Raw genomic sequence first — 23,275 nt, forward strand, 5'->3', positions numbered from 1 at the left:
TGATCGGGAATGGGGGCACTCCGTTTCAACGCGCGCATCTCCCACCGCCATCCCTCTTCCCCCACGGGCTGTGCCCATCCGTGACCCCCCACAGCACCGTGGGAACATCGCCCTCCCCGTTCCCACGCCCCCCTCCCCACTCCCGAGCGCTCCCAGCCGCGGGCCCACCCCAGTCCGTTTCCCAGTGCCCACCCGTGTCCCGGGGCCGTGCCCGGTCCCCACCCGTGCCCCGTTCCCGGTTCCCCACTCCGGGACACATTTCACGCGCGCAGCGCCACAGAGATCGCGGCGCTTAGGGGGCGTGGTCTGCTTAGAATCAGCCAATGGCTTACCGCGGTGGGAGTGGGCGGGCCCGGCGCGGGGCGGACGCGCAGGCGCAGTGCGGGCGCGCAGGCGCGGAGCGGGTGGGGGCGATGTCGCGCCGGGCCCTGAGGCGGCTGCGGGGGGAGCAGCGGGGCCAGGAGGGGCCGGGGCTGGGCGAGCTCGGCCTCGGCCTCGACCCCGGCCCGGAGCGCCCCCGTGAAGGGGGGCCGCCGCCAGCCCCCGGGAAGGGGCCCCGCGGGCCGGCCCGCGCCGCCGTCAGCAACCGCTTCGAGCTGGTGAGGGGGGGCAAAGCCGGGGGGCCCCGGGGTGCAGCGGCTGGGGACAGCTGGGGTGGCAGGGACTCGGGGGACAGTGACTGGGGGGGCATCTGGGGGGCATTGACTGGGGGTGACAGCTGGGTGCGCAGTCGGAGATGTTGTTGGGGACACTTACTTGGGTGGCAGCGAGGTGACAGGCAGTGGGGGTGGCTGGAGTGGCAGTGACCTGGGGGCAGAGGCTGATGGGCTTTGGGGGTGACTGGAGGGAACAGGGGGGCAGTGACTGAGGGGGGCTCACAGTGGGGTGGCAGAGGTGACAGTGTGTGTGGCAGTGATTTGGGGTCAGTGGTTGGGGTGGGAGTGATCGGTCTGAGTGGTGAGAAGGGCGGGGGGCAGCAACTGGGGCTGAACTGGAAGGAAGCGGGAGAGAGGCCTGGGCAGGCTGGGTTTGGATGTTGTCAGAGCTGGACTAGTGAGAATGTTTTTAGGAGCATCCCTGCCACCTTCCCAGCACTGCAGGGTCCCAGTGCTGGATATCAAATGGGCCCTGGTGGCACTGCTTGGTCCTTGGGGTGACAGAGCCCAGTCCTGCTCTCCAGACACCTCCGCCAGCCCCAGCCATTCTCTGTCCTTCCCCGAGGCCTGGCTGTGGGAGCATAGGCAAGGCTGGGTTTGGAAGCTCTCCCAAGGGAAGAGCAGAGTCCGTGGTGTGAGGGGACACACCACGGGGGTCCTGTGCACCCCTCCCTGTGCTTGGGACTGTCCAGGCAGCCCCTGGGTGACACGCTGGACACGAGGGGGGTCCAAACCTCCATCTGTGTGCAAGAGGAATGTTGGAGCAGATCCATGGGGAATGCTGTCCCTGCAGCTTGTTCCTGTGTTTGCAGATCCCAGCTGAGGAGTCGGAGGATGAAGCAGCAGACGGAGAGGAGCGGCCAGACACGCGGCTGAGCGAGCAGGACCCAGCAGGAGGGAGCCCCGAGGGCAGCAGGGACAGGAGCAAGGAGGGGACTGGGACCCCTTCAGAGACAGATGGTGATGGACAGAGAGAGGGCCAGGAGGCTGAGCAGCCAGACAGAACGGTACCTGCTGCCAGGGACATGCACTTCAGCCTGGGAACTCACATCTGGAGAGGGTGGGCACTGTGGTGTTGGGGGCTGGGTTTGTGGTAGGATCCAGAGGGGTTATCCAGCTGCAGAGAGGAGGCACCCAAGGAAGGTTGTGCTGTGTCCACGTGAGCACTGAGGTCAGGCCAGGGAGGAGTGGTCTCAAGGAGGCACTTGTTTTGGAACAGGGGATGTGAGGTCTTCAGGCAGTGTCAGCTGAATACTGAACCTCTTCCTGCCCCTAGTGATTTGTTGTCATTGGATATCAGGATTCCTCCTGTGGTCTGTATCAGCCCAGAAGTGTCTCCTTGAACGATTTTGTAAGGAAAGGGGCATTTAATTAACAATTTCCCATGGCAAGGCCTTCCCAAATCTCACCAGAGAAGAGGGTTGGGGGAGCAAAGGGGCTTGGCCCCTGGTCTCACTTGTTTGCTGTGCACTTGGGGTTTGTGCCCCTGGTTTGGGTGGCAGGGGAGCAAAGTCCACTGTCTGTGCATTCCAGCTGTGCCAGTGGCCTCTGCCAGCCCAGGGGCTCTGGGTGCTCTGGGTAGTGTGTCCCTGGGTGAGGAGTGACCCCAGGGGTCCTGACCTGGTGAGTTGGCTGTGCCAGCACTGCAGGACACGCCTGTGGCTGCTCCCAGAGCTCCAGGTAGGACATGGGAGCCCTGGGCAGGCAGCTGCTGCTCCTGGATAGAGCCAGGACAAGGCTTGGAGCAACCTGGTCTAGTGGAAGGTGTCCCTGCTTAGACAGGGGGTAGGAACTGGATAAACTTCGAGGTCACTTCCACCCCAAATCATTCCTTGATGCTGTGATCCCTTGCTGAGTTACCTGCTAGACCCTGGGAATGTGCTTGCCAGCTGTGCCAGTCAAGTTAGGGGATGCCCCCAACATCCTGAGCTGGAACAGCTGCATCTGTAGGGAGAGGAACTCTGGCACTGGGACCTTTGTCAGGTGTTGGTTTCTGTAGAAATGGGAGTGAAACTGGGAACTGTCCTGCACCCTGGAAAAGCAGAAATGCAGCTTGTCCTGGGGACTGAGAGACGCCGTAGCATTTCCTCCACACCTGGCACAGCTAAACTTGTTTCCCTCCTGACCCTTTGTGAAACTTTGGTGCTTTCCTCCATTTTCTCCATGTGTCTTGATTTCCAGTTTTTTTGTTTCTACTAACAAACAGCAAAGGGTGAATTTTGGTTTAATTTAAGGACCCTCAGTGTGCTGATCACTGTGGGAAATGCTCTTCTTCCCATGGAGCTGGCACCCCTGGGAATGCTGACAGGTCTTCCCTTTGTCTTTACAGCTGGCAACGAGTAACAAGCCACGGAAGAAAAAAAAGAAAAGGAAAACCAAGAAAAATTCAGCAGGAGAGACTGTGGTATGTCTGTGTGTGTTCTGAGTCAGGGACCAGGCTGGTTCCTCCAGTGGGGCTGGCAAAGTGGGAATTCTGAGGGGACTGTAGGAGAGATTCAAGGCAAAATTTAAAGTTAAAGAAGCCTCTTTAGGATCGTGGAATCCTGGAATGGTTTAGATTGGAAGGGACCTTAAAGCTCATCTCATTCCATCCTCTGCCATGGGTGGGGAGAGCAGTGCTGGGGACCCCAGAGTTGGAAGTAGCAGATGGCTTAAAGTCATTGATTTCCCTAATTCAGTAGGAGTGAGGTTCAGGTGGGAGCTGGTTTTCTGGTGAGGTTTGAATCTGAACTGTCCACAGAATCCTTAAGATTGGAAAAGACCTTCCAGATGGTGGAGTCCAACCTCCCTGTTCACTCCAGGGAGAGTTTTTGGTCAACATCCTGAGCCACCGGATTGTGGAGTGAGTGGCTAAGCCATGACAGCAGGGCCAGCACACAGCTGGCCACCTCCTCCCTGGGAATGCCACTCAGGAGTGAGTTTCTGAGGTGGAGAACCCTCTTGGAGAGCCTGTTTCCTTTCCCAGTCCAAGAATACTGAGCACAAGGGGGAGGGATCTGTGCCAGCTGCAGGCTGGGGGGACACCCAGACCCAGGCACTTGGATTTGCCAGTGAGGGATAATACAGCCTCTGTTCCATGCAGAGCACATTATCCCTTTCCTGTGTGCACTCCACGCACAGGGGCTAAATTTAGCTTGAAAAGGCAGTCTGGCAGTGCTGCTTGGGTGTCCTGAATGGAATTCTGTGTTCCACCCATGGACATCATGAGGAGGATGTGCAACAGGCACGTAAGAAATGTGTCACTTGTTTGTTGGGGGAGAATGGAGGGGAATTGGGGTTAAAGTGTTGTATAACTGTTGGATGTGAGCAGTTGGATGGATTCCTGGGGTGGTTGGAAAATGGGGAATGGGAGACTTGGATGAAAGTCATGTGTGTGTTTGAGGCCTTGTCATGAGGCTCACAGCAGTAACTTGGTGTTTCCGTGGACAGTAGAGGGTGAAGGCTGGTTATTTAAATATTTAAAATGTCTTTGGACAAGGCCTGGAGTATCAGGACAAGGGGAAGTGTCTTCCCACTATCAGAGGGCAGGGTTACATGGGCTGCTGGGAGGAAATCCTTCCCTGTGAGGAGAGTGGTGATGCCCTGGTGGAGGATGCCCAGAGCAGCTGTGGCTGCCCCTGGATCCCTGGCAGTGTCCAAAGCCAGGTTGGCTGGGGCTTGGAGCAGCCTGGGGTAGTGGAAAGTGTCCCTGCCCAGGGCAGGGGGTGGAGCAGGATGAGCTTCAAGGTCCCTTCCAATCCAAACCATTCTGGGATTTTCTGAAGAGCCACAGCCCCTCACCCAGGGATCAGGATGAGCTGGAGGCAGCTGGGTGTGATCTGTGCTGGGTGACCTACAGGCTGCTGTGACTCAGCCTGTGACAAATGCCTTGGCTTTGCCTTTCTTAAGGAAGACAACGACCTGGAGGACATTGACAGCCTCCTGGAGAGGATCGAGGACCCCAGGCTGGCCCCGCAGAGCCAGGGCGGGGTCACCGCCGACAGCCGGCCCCTGCTCTATGTGGAGCACAGGTACTGCTGCCTCCCAGCCTCCTCTGCCTCGGTCTGAGTGACATCTGCTCCCTGAGGAGAGAGTTGGGACCTTCCCAGTGTGACCTGGCCAGGAGCTCTGCATCTTGATTGAAAGGGTTGGGGTGGTTGTGCACATCCCTGCTCTGTCTGCTGTGTTTGGTTCTGAGGGGATTCTCTGCTGCCAGGCCTGCTTGCAGTGGTGGCAGGACCAGATTAGTCTCCAGAGGGACCTTCCAGCCTCAGATCCTCTGCAGAGGTGCCAACAGCCCTGGTGTGTAAAGCTTGCCATGGGATTCACTTGTGCTCCCGAGCCCTGACTGTTCCCGGGAACATCCCAGCTAAGGCTCCAGCTGCCCTGGAGAGGGCAGCAGCAGTATTCCCCAGCTCTGGAGCAGGGCAGGAAGAAAGCCTGTCCATGGAGCAGGGCTTTCCCTTCCAGTTCTGGCAGTTTCAGTCTCCTTTCTCCATGCTGTGTCTGATCAATGGGGAGTGTGTGACAGTTTGGGGGTTTTCCAGAGGCACTTTGGGGTGCTGGGTGTTGATGGAGAGACTTGAGTGTGGCACTCTTTAACTGATGGAGCTTTTCTTTCTTCTTTCCACCTTCTCAGAAACTTGAATCCAGAGAATGAGTTGAAGAGATACTTTGGGGCTCGTGCTGTGCTTGGAGACCAGAGGTTAGTCCAGAATTTGGTATTAAACACTTTTCTGATCCGAGGAGGTGTGTCTATCCTGCCCTTGGCAGGCCTCATGGAGTCCCCAGTGCCATTCCTGGGCAGGTAGTCCCGGGCTCAGGATGTGTCACTCCTTTAGTAGTTGCTTATTGGGGCAGAGGAATATTTTCTGCAATATGTACAAGATGGGGAAAGACTTCTCCAGGCTTTTACTGGCATTTGCTTTTTCTTTTGCTCTGCTCCCCTCTCATTTATTTCCAAACCACCCTTCAAAGTCCTTTCACTCAAGTTCACAGAGTGCAGGCACATAGATTTTGTGTGTTTCTCCACCATTTGTCCCATGTTGCAATTCCAGAGCCTCTGGATAGAGAGTGAACCCTGAATACTTTCGGCATCTCGTGCCCCTTGTATCTCATGCCCCTTGATGTCTCTGCTTTTATCCACTGCACTGTACTCACTGTCATCCACAAAATCCCCACTTCCATGAGCTGGCTGGAAAACCAAGAATGGTCTGAGCTGAAGGAGGGAGGGAGTCTGTGGAGGAGCATTTGGTGCTTGAGGAAGAAACTGCAGTTCCTTGGGATTGTCCTGTGCAAGGCCAGGAGTTGGACTTAATAATCTGTGTGGGTCTTTTCCATCTCAGGATAGTCTGTGATCCCTTTCTGAGGAGGTGTGGCTCCCTCAGAGTAGCCTTGATCCTGAATTGCTCCTGAGCCAATAAATTGTGCATTTTTGAGTACAGCTTAAACTAATCCAGTGGACATTTGAAGGCCCTGCTGGGAAGAGAGATGAGTCAGAGGGATGTGGGGCTCTCCTAATTGGACCTGGGAAGCTGTTTGAAGCACAGAGGCAGTTGAGGGTTTGGCAGGGATAAAAACAGGGAGAGAAGCTCTGGAAGTGGAGACGCTGGAGGCGCTGGCTGGCCTAGATGGTGCACATAAGGCAGAGCCTGAGCACAGGTGTGTTGTGTCTTGGGGGCAAACATAGAGCTCTGGGCACAGCTCTCTGTAGCTCTCTGTGGGGAAGAAATTGGACCTAACTTTTCTCTTTACGTGGTTTCATCCTGCTGCTGTCAGTGCAGAGAGGTCGTGAGCTGTGTGTTCCCTCCCCAGGCCGAGGCAGAGGCAGCGGCAGTACGTCCGCAGCATGTGGCTGACAGCTCCCAAGAACACCTGGCCACGCTACAGCAAGACAGGTGAGGCCTTTGGGACTGCCTCCTGCCCTCTTAGCCCCTGGCCCACGTGACATGGATGCTGCTCAGGGCATGGAATCTAAGAGGGACCTGCTCCTCAGCTGGTGGAATACACCTCCTGCCTCAGCAGAGAGCTCTGTGGAGTTGTACCTTACGATTTGGGTTTGTTTCCCCCTCTTTTGGAGGTAGCAGGGCATGGGTGCTTCCCACTTAGCAGCAGAATTGCTGGATAATGAGAAATATCCCTGGGGAGAATGGGCAGCCTGGGCTTTTTGGGTGGGTTTGAGACTTGGACTCATGGGGAGGGGAAAAGAGTGAAATTCTTTGTGAGTTTCCAAAACCGTGTGTGTCTGTGGGCCCAGTGATGCTGTGAGACAGCAGAGGAGGTTCTCTTGGGGTACCCAGGTCTCCCCTGCACCCTGCAGGTATCACCATGCAGCTGCTGGACACCCGGAGGGGGGTGCAGCACTTCACCTTCGAGCACCACCGTGAGTACCAGCAGGTGCAGTTCAAGTTCCTGGACGCTGTGGAGTCCATGGACCCCAACAACATCGTGGTACGTTGGCTTGGTGGTGCTGTTCCCTCCTGTGTTCCTGCAGCCCCTTTCCCTGGGGGGTTGGGCTGGTGCATTCCAGTGGAATTGTTTGGGTTGGAAAAGCCTCTAAGCCAACTGTTCCCCCAGCACTGCCAAGGCCACCCCAGCCCATTCCCCCTCCAAGGATGGGGAATTCACCTCTGCTCTGGGCAGGCTGGGGCCAGGGCTGGACAACACTTCTGGGGAAGGAATTGTTCCAAATATTCAACCTAAATATTCTCTGCCACAGCTTGAAGCTGTTTCCTCTTGTGCTGTCCCTGTTCCCCTGTTCAGCAAAGCCTCATCCCCCTGGCTACCTCCTCCTGTCAGGAGTTGTGCAGAGCCAGAAGGTTCCCCCTGAGCCTCCTTTTCTCCAGGCTGAGCACCCCAGCTCCCTCTGCTGTTTCTGCTGTTCCAGACCCTTTTCCAGCTCCATTGCCCTTCCCTGGACATGCTCCAGCCCCTTGATGTTTGTGTTGGGGTAAAGGATCCAGAACTGACCCCAGGGCCGGAAGTGCCCCAGCAGTGCCAGCACAGAGGATAAGCACTGCCCTGGTGCTGTGGCCACAGCTGGCTGACACAGGCCAGGTGCCCACCTGGGATCCTGTCCATCCACTGTCTCCTGCACCCCCAGGTCCTTTCCCAGCCCCTTTCTCCCCAGCCTGTTTCATACATGGGGTTGGTGTGACCCACAAGGAGGACCCAGCATGTCACCATGTTGTCCTTCATACCTCTGGCCTCATCCCCTTGATTCATCCTGTCCAGACCCCTCTTCAGAGCCTTAGATTATTTATTTCCTGGCTTGTTTGGGCTGTTAGGACTTGTTTGAAGAGTAAACCCCTGTGTCCCTGTGTGGGGTGAGGCAGCACTGAGTGCTGAGCTGTGCTGTCCCCGTGTTAACCAGTGACCTCCTTGGTGCAGAGGAGGTCTGGTGGCTGTTGGCCGAGCCTTGGTGGCTCTGCCAAGCACGTGCCAGGTCACCTTCTGAGAGAGGAGCCCACAGGAACCGTCCTTTTGGCTGCGAGGGTGGGAACAAAGCCCCCTTGTCTCAGCTCTTAGCTGGGAAAGGAGGAATACTGTATAAACCCATCGTGAACTGGCAATCCAAACTAACAGCTGTTCTATTTATAAACTCCTGCAAGGATGAAAAATGTGTCTTTTCTTGGTATTTCAGCAAAACAGGCTCTTGTGTTGGGAGTCCTTCATGCGTGTCCGCGCTCATTAAGCTGTATGGTAACATTTATAGTTTGGAGTGATAAGCAAGGGCAAAATTGCTCTGCGCCCAACTAAACCATAACTGAGGGATGTTTCTCTGAAAGGTCTGGCCACATGAGCTGGGATACATGCCCTGGAGATGTTCTTTAAAGAGCCCATTGTCTGCTAAATAAAGTTTACTTCCTTCTGCTTTCCCACCCTCGGCTCATGGCTGCAAGGCTCTCTCCAGCTCAGCAGTTCTGCCTGGATTGAGGGATTTGGATTAAGTGAGCCAAAGTAATTCTTGTGCAGCAGTGAGTCTCCCAAGGACAGCTGAGGCTCAGTCCCCCACACAGGACAGACTTTCCATGGTGTTTTAATCTGGAAGCTCTGACCCTCTTAGAGGGTTGGACTAAATTTGAGGACATTTGTACAGCTTGAAGTCTTCCCCTTTTCTGTCAAGGGTAAGATCTAACAGATGGATTTGGCAATTCCAGACAGTTTGTCCATGGTCACCACAGTCCTGGCATAGCTGGAGCCCAGCTCTGCCTTGTTGCTGTGGCTTCAGCACATAAAACATCACTTTTGGGGAGGCTCTTGTTCAGTGAGTGTTTTTTCTGCACTTGCTGGCAGGTTCAAAGGTCACCCTTGGTGACCTTTTCTTTGCTTTTTCCCATCACAGAGCTCCATGTCTCCCCAGAAAGTGGACTGGGGAGGAGCTTAAGAGTTTTACCCCTTAAGGAAGAGGTTAAGCATCAGGCAAGTGGCTCCAGGCTGGTCTGGGCCAGCCTGGAACATCCAGTCTTTGTGCTGTTGGAGGTCCCACAGGTCCCCACCCTGCAGATGGAAACTTTTGGAGCTTTGGAAGCTTTATTTTTTCAGTTTCAGGAGAAAAAAAAAATCCCCAAACTAAACTGTGAGAAGATTTGTAGCTTCAGTATTTTTTACTGAAATGAGGTTTTAGGTACTTGAGAAAAGCCTATTTATAATGTAATTAGTGAATTGAGAGAATTTTTAGATTAAACTTCTCTTCTGAAGCCTGGAAGTAAATATTTATTTATTATTATTAACCATTACTACTGGTGATTCCTGGATTTGTAATAGTTGTGTCCAAATGTCCTCTCAGTATCCAGAGGATGCAAAACCTGATCAAATGCTCAGAACTGTTGAGGGATAGATAAGAAATCCCAAACCTGTAATAGTTCCTGCATCTCATTCTCTCCTTTCCAAGGAAATGGAGGAGCTGGGAGACATCTTGAGGAGGACAGTGAAGATGAGCAAAGACCTGGCATGGCCTCTGCTGGAAAAGCTGGGAGGGAGCTGCCCAGGGGAGGCTGCCTTTGAGGGCTCCTATCCTGCACGTGGTGGGGACAGAGCTCCCTGTGCCCTTTCAGCTCGGGGATGGATCTTTCAGGGTGGGATTAGGGGAGCTCTTGGCATTGTGTGTCACACAGCTGGATTCTGGAAGGTACCTGGGTCAGTGACCAAATTCCTGAGCCACTGGTAATGACACAGAGTCTTTGCAATGCTCTTGTGCAGCTGCTGCTCCAGATGAACCCCTACCACGTGGACTCCCTGCTGCAGCTCAGCGACGTGTGCCGCATGCAGGAGGACCAGGAGATGGCCCGGGATCTCATAGGTAAGCGTGAGGTGAGGAGCAGATGTGTTGGTGTGAAATCCTTCGCTGGCAGGGGCAGTGGAGGGCAGGAGCTTAGCTTTTCCTGGACCAACCTCAATGCCAGAATGGTTCCTTTTCCCAGCCAGAGTGTGATCTGTCGTGGAAGTGCTCACTGCCCTGGTACCTGTTGCCACCACATTGTGTGAAGTGACTTTGTGCCTGGTTGGGCTGGGAATGAGCTGGTTTCCTGTCTTTGGGGCTAAACAGAGTGCTGGGCAGTGCTGTGCTGGGCTGGTGTCCCTGTCCTGTCCCTGACACTGACCTTGCTGTCCCCAGAGCGGGCACTGTACAGCCTGGAGTGCGCCTTCCACCCCGTGTTTAGCCTCACCAGCGGGACCTGCAGGCTGGACTACCGGCGCCCAGAGAACAGGTGAGCAGGGCTGGGCAGCAGGGGGCTCAGCTGGAGCCCCTTTGGCCACAGCCACCCAGATTCACCACTGCTGCTCATCCAGGGAGACTCCTGAGTGTCCCTTTCTGCTGGGGGCTCCTGGGATGGTGCTGGAGCACAGGCAGCTCGTGTGTGGAAGCTTCTGCACAAAGCATTCCTTTTCCCAAGGGATACCTTCCTGCAGTAGGAACTGTCCCTCCCTGTCATATCCTTCTCATGCCATTAGTACCCCTTAGCCCAAATTGGTGACAAAAACCCTTGCTGTATGTTTCCAGTCATCACCCCCAGCACTCACAGTCCTCCCAGCCTGGATCTTTATGTAACTCCAGCTCTGCAGCTGCTGGGAAAGGTGACTTTATTCTGGGAATTTTCCAGTCAGCTGACCCAAGCCATCTCTCCCAAACTGCTGTACCTGGAGTGTGCTCACATTTCAGTCCCTCTGGCTGACATACTTTGTGCCATCAGTGACCTGTATCACCAGTTCAGGTGTTGGGCCTCCCCACTCTGTGTCACTGTCCCCACACCCCTGGGACAAGGCAGGATGTGGACGTGGGGGATTTGCTTTTCTTGGTCCCAGTCTCCAGAGCAGGTTGTGAGTTTTCTGTCCCCGTTATTGCACAAAAAGATAACAAAAACAAGAGATGGGAGCATGGGGAAGTCTGTGGCACCCCATGCCACACCGCAATGTGATGCTTGGCAATGTGGAGCTGTTGATGACTGTGTCCCCTTTTTTGAGTGGCACAAACTACTTCTTTCCATATCTGGCCTCTAAGTCCTGCTGCTGTTCTCATGCAGGGCTTTCTTCCTGGCTCTCTTCAAGCACCTGATGTTCCTGGAGAAGAGGGGCTGTCCCCGCACAGCCTTGGAGTTCTGCAAGCTCATCCTGAGGTACGTGCCTCCACCGAGGGTGGGGTGTCTGGGTTTGGGGGGGACAATCACCCCAGACAGGTTCTGCTGCTCCTGGGCTTGGTATGGGCTCATTCCCTCCCTTGGAGCTGCGTGCATCTGTGCTGGGGACGTGCTGGTGCCCGTGGAGAGGTGATGGGTGAGGAGGGGCCCTGGCTGGCCTGTGACTGCCAAACTGTGGCTGAGCTTGGAGGCTCAGCAGAGCAAAGTGTGGCAGTGGCTTCAGCCCACTCAGTTTGTGGCCGGTAATTCTCCTCCTGGGTGGTGGAAGGGGACTGTCCCCTCTATGGGGACGCAGAGCACCACTCTGTCATCCTGCTGGCCATGCGGGAGCGACCGTGTTCCTGTTCTCTCCACTTGCTGAGTCACTTTGTGTCACTGGGAGAGGCTGTTTGACTCAGAAATCAGGGCAGCTCTCTCAGCTGTTGTGGCACCGAGTTTCTTCTCTCCCCCTGCTCCCAAGCCTTGATCCTGAGGATGACCCTCTCTGTGTGCTGCTGCTGATTGACTTCCTGTCCCTGCGGGCCAGGGAATACACCTTCCTGACCCGCCTCTTCCAGGAGTGGGAGGTGAGTGGCCAGCAGGTGAGGGGATGGCTGCCTGGGAATCTCTCAGCCCAGCTGCCATCCTAGCGGCATTGGAATGATCCATAAAGGCTGGGCTGTTGATTCCTGTGATCCTTGGGTTCTGCAAATAGTTGTGAGAACTCAGAATTGCTCACTCAGCTGTGGGGGCACGGAGCCAGCAGCTGGGAGCTCACTTAACCCCAGCAAGGCAGAGCCCTGACCCTGCACAGCCCAGCTCTGCTGCACAGCATCACTTCTCGGTACCTCTCTCTCCCTGATCCTGCAGAGTCACCGGAATCTGTCCCAGCTGCCCAATTTTGCCTTCTCGGTGCCACTGGCCTATTTCTTCCTGAGCCAGCAGGAAGAGCGCCCGGAGCTGGAGCGGAGCCAGGCCCGGGAGCGAGCGGCCCAGCTCATCCAGCTCGCGCTCATCATGTTCCCAAGCGGTGAGTCTGTCCCCTCTGGTGAGGCCATCCTCGGTGAGGGCTTTGTCACTGTCCTCCTGGGAGAGCCGGGGCTGTCTTCCCGGCAGGCAGGACTAGATTCCTGGCAGGAATTTTGCCAAGGGCCTTTGGGGAGGGAGCCCTGAGTCAGAGTGGAAGCGGCCGGGCAGAACGGCAGTGCCTGTGCTGCTCTGGGCTCCTCACCCCAGCACAGACACTGAGGGGCTGGAGCGTGTCTGGGAAAGGGAACTGCAGAAGGGGCTGGAGCATCAGGAGCAGCTGAGACAGCTGGGGGGCTCAGCCTGGAGAAAAGGAGGCTCAGGGGGTCCTTCTGGCCCTGCACAACTCCCTGACAGGAGGGGGCAGCTGTAGGGGGTCTGGCTCTGCTCCCGTGAACAGGGACAGGACAAGAGGAAACGGCTTCAAAGTTTGGTATTTGGAACAATTCTTTCCCTAGAAGTGTTGTCCAGCCCTGGCCACAGCTGCCCAGGGCAGTGGTGGAGTCACCAGTCCTAGAGGGACTGTGGACATGGCACCTGAGGATATGGGTTTGGAGTGGCCTTGGCAGTGCTGTGGGAATGCTTGGGATCAACAATCTTAGAGGCTTTTCCAGCCTTTGAGTTCTGTGGTTCCATGATTCTGCCCACCCTCCCCAGAGCAGCCGATGTTCCTCCAGCAGCAATGGTCAGGGGTGTGCAGGCTGGGGGAGGGTGAGCTGGAATATTGGAGCAGGGAGATGTCTCACCTCCTTGGGGCTGCCCAGAGTAAGGACAAGCCAGTCTCCTTGGCTCTCCCTCCGAGGCACAGCTCTGTTTTGGATGTGCTCTCCCCATGGGTGCCCATCACTCTCCCTTTCATCCTGTGGGTGCTGCTGTCCATGAAAGGAGCACACAGCCCTCAGGCCCAGGGGAGGGTGTGTGCAGCAGGAAGAACCAGCTCTCCAACAGAGATTCAGTTTGTGGGCTCTGGAAACATCTTTTAGGCTGCTCGTTGGAGTGACTGAAACAATGCCCTTGTGAGCCCAGGGACCAGCAGTGCCCTCACCCCCTCCTTGTGTCCTTGTTGGTGCCCTTGGGGGATCTGGCCCTGAGGAGTGGGGGGTGACCCCACCGACACTGCCCCTTACCAGCAGGTCCAGACGAGTTCTCTGCCTTTGTCTTGCAGTTCTGATGCCACTGTTGGATCACTGCAGCGTGCAGCCCGATGCCAGGGTCGCCTCCCACCCCTTCTTTGGGCTGAATGCCCAGATCAGGTAAGGCCTGGAGATGTTCTCAGCAAAGGGATCGATTTTGCCAGCGGCGGGGATCTTGCATGCTCAGACAGCTAATGGAGGAGCTTGTTTGGGTTCCCTGAGTAGGCTCATTTGGTAATGCCTCATTTGATAATCCTTTTGATAATGGATTTCCATAATGGCCTCTGGATCGAGCTGACAGACCCACCTCAGCTCAAGGTGGACGGGTCAGAAGTTCAGCCCAGAGCCTGTTGGTGTGTGCAGGGAGGAAGGGTGAAGTGTGTGTCCTCCCAGGGCAGGCTGTCTCCAACCAGTCTGCCTTCCCTTGACACGTGGTCTTCCTCAGCGTGCAGAGGCTCTCCCTCAGGCCAGGGCAGTGTTCCCTCATTTCATGGCTCTGCTTAGCCTAAAAATAGATGGAGGCAGAAGTTCTGGTGAAGGTGGATGGCAGTATCCAGGCGGGATCCTGCGAGTCCTCTCGTGCTCCCACGCCAAAGGCCAGCACGGAGCTGAGCTCTCACCATCCCGTGAGGAGCAGGAGGAGGAGGAGGGTGCCGTGAGTAACAGCCATCTCCCATAGCCAGTCGCCCGCCCTGAACCAGCTGACATCCCTGTACGTGGGCAGGACACACGCCCTGTGGAAGGACCCGGCTGTCATGGCCTGGCTGGAGCCCCACGTCCACGAGGTTCTGCACATGGTGGACGCCCGGGACGCGCTGGTGCAGGAGGCCGAGCACAAGTGAGCACACAGGATGGAGGGCAGGGTTCCTGTGCCAGGGACAGAGTGGGACAGAGGGTCTGTCCTGAGCAGCAGCAGTTCCAGTGTCTGGGACAGGGCTCAGAGCCCCACAGCTGCTGGTCTGATGCCAAAGGTCACAGCATGGGGCCAGGAAGGCAGTGGCTCTTCCATGCTTTTAACAAATGGGAATGCAGAGCTGAACCTGCACTGCATATCCTGCACTGCCTTACCCAGGCTTGGCTGTCACCTGTACCCTGGAAACATCCTGGAGAGGGTGGAAGGGTGGTCTGGAAGGGTAGGGATGGCCACACAGGGCAGGTGAGAGCTTAGAAACAGTGCTGAGAAACAGCAGAGAGCCATCAGGTGTCCTGAACCAAGGTCAATCTGCTCATTCCTGAGCTCTCTGCTCTTTCTCCCGAGCTCAGCAGCTCCCAGCCCCTTTGGCTCACTCTAAGCCAGCTCCATCCAATATGGCCTTGTCCCCCAGAGCCAGGGAAGCTGCTGACACTGCACCTGGAGCAGCAGAAATGGGAATGTGCCTGCTCAGGGCTCACTGCTCTGTCCCCTCCCTGCCTCAGGAGGAAGATCCGGTACCAGAGCGCTCCCAGGAACATCTACCGGCACATCATCCTCTCAGAGATGAAGGAGGCCACAGCAGCCCTGCCTCTGGTGAGGGGCCTGATGGGGCACAGGGGCTGTGGTGGCACTTGTGTCCCTGCTGGGCCCATCCTAACTCCTGTCACTCATGGCTTCTGTGAGCACCCATGTTTGCTGCTGCTGAATGCACAGCCTTCCTTTCTTCCTTTCTCCTTCATCCCTCCTTTCCGCTCTCCCTGCAGGAGGTGACCTCCCAGCCAGTGATGGGGTTCGACCCTCTCCCTCCTCTGGATTCTATTGTTTCCTACACCCGGCCAGAAAGGTACCACCTCCTGCTCTGGCACAGCCAGCTGTGTTCCCTGCATGCCCTCAGCCCCAGGCCAGGCTGCACGCAGGCACTCGGGGCTGGCATCCTCCTCCATGGCAGAGGAAGAGCTGTGGTGCTCCAGACAGGCAGAGCTACAGGCTGGACTGGTCCTGCTGCTTCCCGTGGTGATCACCACTGGCCATTCCCAGCCACAGGGCAAAAGCCAGGGAAAACCCAGGCCATGGCTGACTGGGAGGGTTTGGGGTAAATGGAAATTTAAATACAGCCAGTCCTGGAGTTGGGGTGGGGCCATGTGTGTTTTCCACACCAATCCACTCAGAGCAGAGCTGGTAGGATCATAGAATCCTGGAATGGTTTGGGTTCAAAAGACCTTAAAGCTCATCTCATTCTACCCCCTGCTATGGGCAGGGACACTTCCCAGTAGACCAGGCTGCTCCAAGCTCTTTCCAACCTGCCAGTGGTTGTGCTCTTAATGATGGGTTTGCTCAGAGTTCCTTCTCTGATTTGCCTCAATTCAGAATCCCATTGGAACTCTTCAGTTCCCTCCCTCAGGGCAGGTTCCAGCTGCACCATGGTTCTCCCAGCCCACATCCCAGTGAGCAGTCACAAACTGGGCTGTACCTTCACCATGGTGCCACTTGTATCTTCCAGGATGAGCCATCCCTCCAACGAAAGCACTTTATCCCTCTTCTTCCGCTCGCTGTTGCCAAATTTTAACTTGCAGGTGAGTGCACACTGGGATTTGGGTGCACCATTCCCCCAAGGTGTTCCTGCTCCAGGAGCCACTGCTGGACACAGCCTGCTGCTGATTTGTCCCTGCCACCACCATGTTGCTCTCTCGTAGGGGGACATTCGGCACGACGGGGACGATGAGGCCGGGGCAGCGCAGGACCTCAACCAGGGGGTGAACCGGCTGATGGCGGCCATGCGGGACATGCTGGCCAACATCCAGTTCCAGGAGCCCCCCCGTGAGGACAATCCTGAAGGTGACGGCGACTGGGATTGAGCCGGGGTGTCCCTCCCTCCCCTTGCCCTCTGGCATCACCCCCGATTTGTGTCGCACTCCAATAAAGTCACACAAATGGACTCGCTGTGGGAATGGGCTCTTCTGAGGAGGGGGCTGCATCCATGGCATGGCCTCCATCCAGGGAAGGGGGGCTGAAGCCACAGCCATGGGCCTTGTCCAGGGCCCTCTCTCAACAGGGGACAAGGGCTGTCTGAGCATATCCGAGCTAATCAACAGCAGCTGTCCCTTGTCCCCATGGCAGCTTAGTCCCCTTCTGGCCTCTACACACAATTTCCATCCTATTCCCCTCCCTGTTCTCCTGGCTCTTGTCCTTAATTCCCACAGGGGTTTTACTGCCCTCTTCTTCAGCTCCTTTGTGCTTCCCGTAGCCTGGAGCTTCCTTCCCTCCGCAAAATACTCTGCACCCTCACTACACTGAACCTTCCAAAGGTCTGAGAGTCCCCTGTGCCACTAGAATTGTGCACGGAACAGCTTTTTCAGCCTTTTAATTATGTTTGGAGAAGAAATCTTTCCCCCTTCTTTGTTTGTCTATCCTTTATTCCCTCACCTTCACCTGGAGCAAGGAGCGAGGTAAGCCACAGTCAAACCTTAACTCATCCATGTTCCTGTAAAGCTTTTTCCCTTTTTTTGCTGAGTAATGGTGAATACATGGAATAAATCCCTGTTCCTGCTGTATTGCCTCCCTGGGGGATGTATCTGGGCTGGGTGTGCAGACCCCGAGTCTCAAGCCAGCCCACCCTGGCTCCATTCCGGGGATCCCATCCCTGTAATTTGGCACTGGGGCAGCCTGGCACCCATGCCCACTGTGTGCAGCTGAGCCCTTTCCATTCCTGCCAGAGGGAAGGGCTTCCCAGCGGAAGTGGGCAGCCGTGGGATCGGCCTGCCCGCGGAGCTGTGAATGGCTCTTTGGCAGCCGTGCGGCTCCAGGCATCAACACGGACCCAAGGCACATGATGGTCAGCTGGGCCCTGTCCCCACAGCCTGCCCGGGCTCCCCGCGGCGCTGCGCTCCGCTCTGCCCCATTTAACCGTGCCTCGGACAATTCCTATCGGGTCCCATGCCCACCCCGTGTACAACAACTCCCCTGGGGCCGCGGGAATGGGACCCTCCCAGTCCCAGTGTGTGGATCCTGCAGTGCAGAGGGTCCTACGGGGGTCCCCGAGGTGCATGGACAGCTCAGGGAGTGTGGATGACCCCACAGCAGGTAGGACCCCCCCCAAGTCACGAGTCCCATGGAGCACGCTGACCCCTGTAGGACACACAGGCCTGCGGGGCACAGGGGCCCCCTCAAGATATTCAGGTCCCCAGCACTCAGGGGTCCCCCCAGCAGACACAGGACCTCAAGACACGTGGGGACCCGAAGGTGTGCAGTCTCCTGGGGCACAGAGGACCCCTATGGCAGCACACCCAAGGTGCATGACCCCAGGGCTGCATGGACCACCCCAGGGCATTTGAGATCCCTGAGCACATGGTGATCCCGAGCAATCGGGGTCCCCAGGGCCACCCCGGAGGTGTCTCAGCCCTGGCCTCGGCAGCGGCCCCCCTCACTGCCAGGGTGCCTCCCTTACGCAGGTGCCCACCCTCCTCGGAGGAGGAGCTGCCGGAGACGCTTTAAAGTGGGGCAGAGAAAGGGCCCTTTCTTCCCCAGCACCCTGAGCTGGCGGGCGTGGGACGCCGGGCAGCGCTGGCACAGAGAGCCACACCAGAGGGTCCCGGGGGGCACACGACACCCCCGGCACATCCCAGGCCTCCCGTCCCCAATTCCTCGGCATCCCCTCGGCCTCGCCGCCGGGCGCCGCGGGAGAACTGGCGGGGCACAAGGGGGGCTCGGGGGCTGTGCGGGTGCCACGGGGGGCCCCGGGGCTGAGGAGGGGGTCATGTCGACGCTGGCCCCCCTGCGTCTGCTGCGCGAGCCCTCGAATGCCAGCGAGGGCAACCACAGCAATGCCACGGTCGGGGCCGGCGGTGGCTGGTGCCAGGGGCTGGACATTCCCAACGAGCTGTTCCTGGCGCTGGGGCTGGTGAGCCTGGTGGAGAACCTGCTGGTGGTGGCCGCCATCCTGAAGAACAGGAACCTGCACTCGCCCACCTACTACTTCATCTGCTGCCTGGCTGTGTCGGACATGCTGGTGAGCATTGGCAACCTGGCGGAGATGCTCTTCATGCTGCTGCTGGAGCACGGGGTGCTGGTGATGCGCCCCAGCATCGTCCGCCACATGGACAGCGTCATCGACACGCTCATCTGCAGCTCCGTGGTCTCGTCCCTCTCCTTCCTGGGGGTCATCGCCGTGGACCGCTACATCACCATCTTCTACGCCCTGCGCTACCACAGCATCATGACCCTGCAGCGCGCCGTGGTCACCATGGCCAGCGTCTGGCTGGCCAGCACCGTCTCCAGCACTGTCTTGATCGCCTACTACCGCAGCAACACCGTCCTCCTCTGCCTCATCGGCTTCTTCCTCTTCATGCTGGTCCTCATGCTGGTGCTCTACATCCACATGTTCGCCCTGGCCCGCCACCACCTCCACAGCATCTCCAGCCAGCAGAAGCCACCCACTGCCCACCGTGGTGGCAGCCTGAAGGGTGCTGTCACCCTCACCATCCTCCTGGGCGTCTTCTTTATCTGCTGGGGGCCCTTCTTCTTCCACCTCATCCTCATCGTCACCTGTCCCACCAACCCCTTCTGCACCTGCTTCTTCAGCTACTTCAACCTCTTCCTCATCCTCATCATCTGTAACTCCGTGATTGACCCTCTCATCTACGCCTTCCGGAGCCAGGAGCTCCGGCGGACGCTGCGGGAGGTGGTGACGTGCTCCTGGTAGGCAGGGGGACACGGTACCGGCCCACCCGCGCCCTGAAATGGACAGACGGATGGACAGGACGAGCCGCGGGGTGCCCGGTCCTGGCGAGGGACACACGGTTCCCAATAAAGGCTCTTTGCAGTGACGCTGTGGCTGGCATCGGGCGGCCCCGGGGAGCCCCGAGGGGAGAGGTCCCTCCCGGTCCCGCCGCTCGGTCAAGGGTCACTTGCTGCCGGCGGGAACCGGGAAGCACCGGCTGGGCGGCGGGAGGCTGGACCCTACGCGGGGGGTGGTCCCGGCCGCCCCCGGACAAAGGGCCCATCACCGTCGCCTTTGTTCTCGGGCCGCGCCCGCCGCCGCCCACCTCGCCACCGGCACAGGCACTGTCCCCGCTCCCGCAGGGGCGACCGGCGACCGGGACCCCCAGGGTGGCCCTGTCCCGTACCCTGTCCCAACCCCTCCCCGTTCCGGGACGCGGTTAGGAGGGGTGTCCCCTGTGTGTCCCCCCCCTCCCCGCCGCCCCCGCCCCGGGATGCTCCCGCCGACGCCGGGTGGTCCCAGGGTCCCCGCACGGGTCCCGGGGTGTCCCCGCTCCCGGTGGGCGCCGGGGACGCCCCCCCGGCCGTGCCCCCCGCGGGTGCCGGGGTCCCCGCTCCGCCGCGGCGGGGCGTGGCCGCGGGCGGGGCCGGGCGGGGCGTGGCGGGCGGTGCCGGTGCCGCAGGGCTGTTGCGGCGCTGCGGCGGCGGCCGCTGATTGGCTACGGGCGGCGGTGACGTCAGCGGCCGGCCCGGTGCGGCGGCGGGAGCCTATAAAGGATGCGGCGGCGGCCGCGCCGCCCCCCGCGCTCCCGGTGCCGCTCCGCTCCGGTGCCGCTCCGCTCCCGGCCCCAGCCCGCTCCCGTCCCGCTCCGCTCCGGCCCGGCCGCACCATGAGGGAGATCGTCCACATCCAGGCGGGGCAATGCGGCAACCAGATCGGCGCCAAGGTAACTGCGGCGCCGCCCCGCCCCGCCCGCCGCGGCGGAGCCGGGCGGCGGACAAAGACAGACCGGCTCCCCTCCCCCCCCGCCGCCGCACCGGGAGGACAAAGCGCCCCGCCCCACCCGCGCCCCCCGCCCCCCGCCTTTGTCCGTCAGCACCGCGGACAGCGCCCGCGCCGCGCCCCGCCCGCCGCCTGGGGGGTCCCGGGGCTCCCCGCCCTGCTCGGGATTGTGGGTGTTTGGGGGATCCCCCTGTCCCCGCTCCGCCGGGCCCTGTCAAGGGGATTGAGGAATCCCGATACTCCCCGCCCTGCTCGGGATTTTGGGTGTTTGGGGATCCCGGTGCCCGCCGCCCTGCTGGGACCTGCCCAGCGATTTGGGGAGTCCCGGTGCCCCCCGCCTGTCCCTGCCCGGGGATTTCAGTGTTTGGGGTATCCCAGTGCCTCTTGCCCCACCCAGCCCTGCCTCGGGATGGGAGGATCCTGGTGCCCCGTGCCTCTCCCGGGGGCCAGAGGGTGTTCCAGTGCCTCCCGCCCTGCTGAGCACCCCATCCTCCCCAGTTCTGGGAGGTGATCAGCGACGAACACGGCATCGACCCCAGCGGCAACTACGTGGGGGACTCGGACCTGCAGCTTGAGCGCATCAGTGTCTACTACAATGAGGCCTCTTGTAAGCGACCCCCCCTCGGAACCTCCTCTGTCAGGGTAGCCTGGCACCCCCACCCTGGGCTGGGGGGTGGGGCCCCAGTCTGACCCCCCCAGTGCAAGAGGAGCTGGGTCTGCTGGGGTGGGGAGGGGTGACAGACAGACCCACCCACCCCGTGGAGGTGTGGGGAGGGCAGGTATGTGCACCCACCCCGTGGGACCATTTCTTTTGGGGCAGGGGGAAATCATGAAAACCCAGTTCCAAGGGACCCTGCGATTTGGGAGGGGTCACACACAACACCTGCAGCCCTGCCCTGTTGGACCCCGGGAGGGCAGACATGTGCACCCACCCCCTCAGACCCTGTCCTGTGGGGGGGCAGGGGGCACCTGTGCCTCCAAGTTCGTGGGACCCTGTAGTTTGGGTGGAGGCATGACACATGTACCCACCCCTTGGGACCCTGGGGTTTGGGGAGAGAGGGACACCTGTGCTCTCCCTGTAGGATCCTGTGGTGTGGGAGGGACAAAACACCAGCATCCCCCAAGCCCACAGGGAATGGGGACAGACATGTGCACCCACCCCATGTGACCCCCATTGTTTGGGAGTAACGAGACACGCACCCACACCAGGAGCCCCTGGATTTGGGGTGGGACACGACCTGTGCACCCAGCCCCGCAGAACCCTGCAGGGTACTGGGAACACCTCTGGGGCGGGATGGAGGGGCGGCAGCAGGTCCCCTCTCATCATGGGATCTCTCTCAGCTCACAAGTATGTGCCTCGCGCCATCCTGGTGGACCTGGAGCCGGGGACGATGGACAGCGTGCGCTCGGGTGCCTTTGGCCACCTCTTCCGCCCCGACAACTTCATCTTTGGTAGGTCCCCGGGGAGGGAGGGGTGCGCCGCCCCTCGATGTTCCCGCCAGCCCCAGCGTCCTGGGACCCGCCCGGCCAGTCGCCGTCCCCGGGGCACTGGGCGGGCACACCCCTCCCGCGCCGCAGGGCCTGGCACTGCCGGCCCGCTGCCAAACCTCTGCGGTTCCGGCTTCCCACCCCGCCCCGGCGTCAGTTCTCCCCGGTGCTGCCGGCGGCAGTGGCTGGTCCCAGCCCTGGTCCCTTCGGGCCGTGGGCGTGGGGGAGCCAGCGGCCATCGGAGCCTCTTTTCTTTTCCCAGGGCAGAGTGGTGCCGGGAACAACTGGGCCAAGGGGCACTACACAGAGGGGGCTGAGCTGGTAGACTCGGTGCTGGATGTGGTGCGCAAGGAGTGTGAGAACTGCGACTGCCTGCAGGGCTTCCAGCTGACCCACTCGCTGGGCGGGGGCACGGGCTCGGGCATGGGCACGCTGCTGATCAGCAAGGTGCGCGAGGAGTACCCCGACCGCATCATGAACACCTTCAGCGTGGTGCCATCCCCCAAGGTGTCGGACACGGTGGTGGAGCCCTACAACGCCACGCTGTCCATCCACCAGCTGGTGGAGAACACGGACGAGACCTACTGCATCGACAACGAGGCGCTCTACGACATCTGCTTCCGCACCCTCAAGCTGGCCACCCCCACCTACGGTGACCTCAACCACCTGGTGTCGGCCACCATGAGCGGCGTCACCACCTCTCTGCGCTTCCCCGGCCAGCTCAACGCCGACCTGCGCAAGCTGGCCGTCAACATGGTGCCCTTCCCGCGGCTGCACTTCTTCATGCCCGGCTTCGCGCCGCTGACGGCACGCGGCAGCCAGCAGTACCGCGCCCTCACCGTGCCCGAGCTCACCCAGCAGATGTTTGATGCCAAGAACATGATGGCCGCCTGCGACCCCCGCCACGGCCGCTACCTCACCGTGGCCACCGTCTTCCGTGGCCGCATGTCCATGAAGGAGGTGGATGAACAGATGCTGGCCATCCAGAGCAAGAACAGCTCCTACTTTGTGGAGTGGATCCCCAACAACGTCAAGGTGGCTGTGTGTGACATCCCCCCGCGGGGGCTGAAGATGTCCTCCACCTTCATCGGCAACAGCACAGCCATCCAGGAGCTCTTCAAGCGCATCTCGGAGCAGTTCACGGCCATGTTCCGCCGCAAGGCCTTCCTGCACTGGTACACGGGCGAGGGCATGGACGAGATGGAGTTCACCGAGGCCGAGAGCAACATGAACGACCTGGTGTCCGAGTACCAGCAGTACCAGGACGCCACGGCCGAGGAGGAGGGTGAGATGTACGAGGACGACGAGGAGGAGTCGGAGGCGCAGGGCGCCAAGTGACGCCCGCCGCCCCCTGGCACCGCCCGCAGCCCCCCTGGCTTCGCGCTGCTGCAGCCCCAGGTGCTGCTCCCCTGCCATCCCCTCAGTGTCTCCTGACCCTGTCCCCCCCTGAGCCGGCTCGGCCCCTCGCCCCCCTTCCTACCTCCCCCCTTTTCTTTTTTTACTGGTTTGTGTCTTATTATTTTTTTTGAATACTTAATAAATTTATTGCTGTCCTGGTACTACCTGTCTGTGCCTGCTGGGTAGGGGGACAGGGGACACCCACACGGTTCAGCCCCCCCAGCCATTCCCGGCCAGGGGAGCCCCCATGCACTGCCTCCCACCCTTCTGCCCCTCAGATCCAGCTGCCCCAGGCAGGCTGTGCCTTTGTCCCCACTGTCGCCCTTCTCCATGCTTGGGGGGGTGTG

At 59.3% G+C, this 23,275-nt stretch overlaps 2 protein-coding genes across 2 annotated transcripts; both read left to right on the forward strand.

Moving 5' to 3' along the window:
• Nucleotides 1–375: 375 nt before the first annotated feature.
• Nucleotides 376–16,259, forward strand: TCF25 (transcription factor 25). Its single transcript, XM_030227430.2, has 18 exons — nucleotides 376–599; nucleotides 1,469–1,663; nucleotides 2,986–3,060; nucleotides 4,545–4,666; nucleotides 5,275–5,340; nucleotides 6,450–6,532; nucleotides 6,955–7,085; nucleotides 9,837–9,936; nucleotides 10,252–10,345; nucleotides 11,159–11,251; nucleotides 11,733–11,838; nucleotides 12,122–12,281; nucleotides 13,443–13,530; nucleotides 14,090–14,248; nucleotides 14,827–14,917; nucleotides 15,088–15,167; nucleotides 15,825–15,897; nucleotides 16,018–16,259. The coding sequence occupies exons 1-18, from the start codon at nucleotides 414–416 to the stop codon at nucleotides 16,177–16,179; spliced, it is 2,064 nt and encodes a 687-aa protein (XP_030083290.2). The 5' UTR covers nucleotides 376–413; the 3' UTR covers nucleotides 16,180–16,259.
• A 1,790-nt stretch (nucleotides 16,260–18,049) lies between these two features.
• Nucleotides 18,050–23,089, forward strand: TUBB3 (tubulin beta 3 class III). Its single transcript, XM_050979092.1, has 5 exons — nucleotides 18,050–19,018; nucleotides 19,563–19,986; nucleotides 20,541–20,649; nucleotides 21,384–21,494; nucleotides 21,793–23,089. The coding sequence occupies exons 1-5, from the start codon at nucleotides 18,078–18,080 to the stop codon at nucleotides 22,866–22,868; spliced, it is 2,661 nt and encodes an 886-aa protein (XP_050835049.1). The 5' UTR covers nucleotides 18,050–18,077; the 3' UTR covers nucleotides 22,869–23,089.
• The last annotated feature ends 186 nt before the right edge of the window (nucleotides 23,090–23,275 follow it).

This window comes from Serinus canaria, chromosome 11, assembly GCF_022539315.1.
Source record: "Serinus canaria isolate serCan28SL12 chromosome 11, serCan2020, whole genome shotgun sequence".
NCBI classification, from domain to species: domain Eukaryota; kingdom Metazoa; phylum Chordata; class Aves; order Passeriformes; family Fringillidae; genus Serinus; species Serinus canaria.

What these genes read in the sequence shown, in the direction of transcription:
- TUBB3 (XM_050979092.1), top strand. Translation starts at nt 18,078, where the DNA reads ATGTCGACGCTGGCCCCCCTGCGTCTGCTGCGCGAGCCCTCGAATGCC. An exon ending in GCAACCAGATCGGCGCCAAG is followed by an intron (nt 19,987 to 20,540) that starts GTAACTGCGGCG and finishes CATCCTCCCCAG; the next exon opens with TTCTGGGAGGTGATCAGCGA. An exon ending in CTACTACAATGAGGCCTCTT is followed by an intron (nt 20,650 to 21,383) that starts GTAAGCGACCCC and finishes GATCTCTCTCAG; the next exon opens with CTCACAAGTATGTGCCTCGC.
- TCF25 (XM_030227430.2), top strand. Translation starts at nt 414, where the DNA reads ATGTCGCGCCGGGCCCTGAGGCGGCTGCGGGGGGAGCAGCGGGGCCAG. An exon ending in TCAGCAACCGCTTCGAGCTG is followed by an intron (nt 600 to 1,468) that starts GTGAGGGGGGGC and finishes CTGTGTTTGCAG; the next exon opens with ATCCCAGCTGAGGAGTCGGA. An exon ending in ATTCAGCAGGAGAGACTGTG is followed by an intron (nt 3,061 to 4,544) that starts GTATGTCTGTGT and finishes GCCTTTCTTAAG; the next exon opens with GAAGACAACGACCTGGAGGA.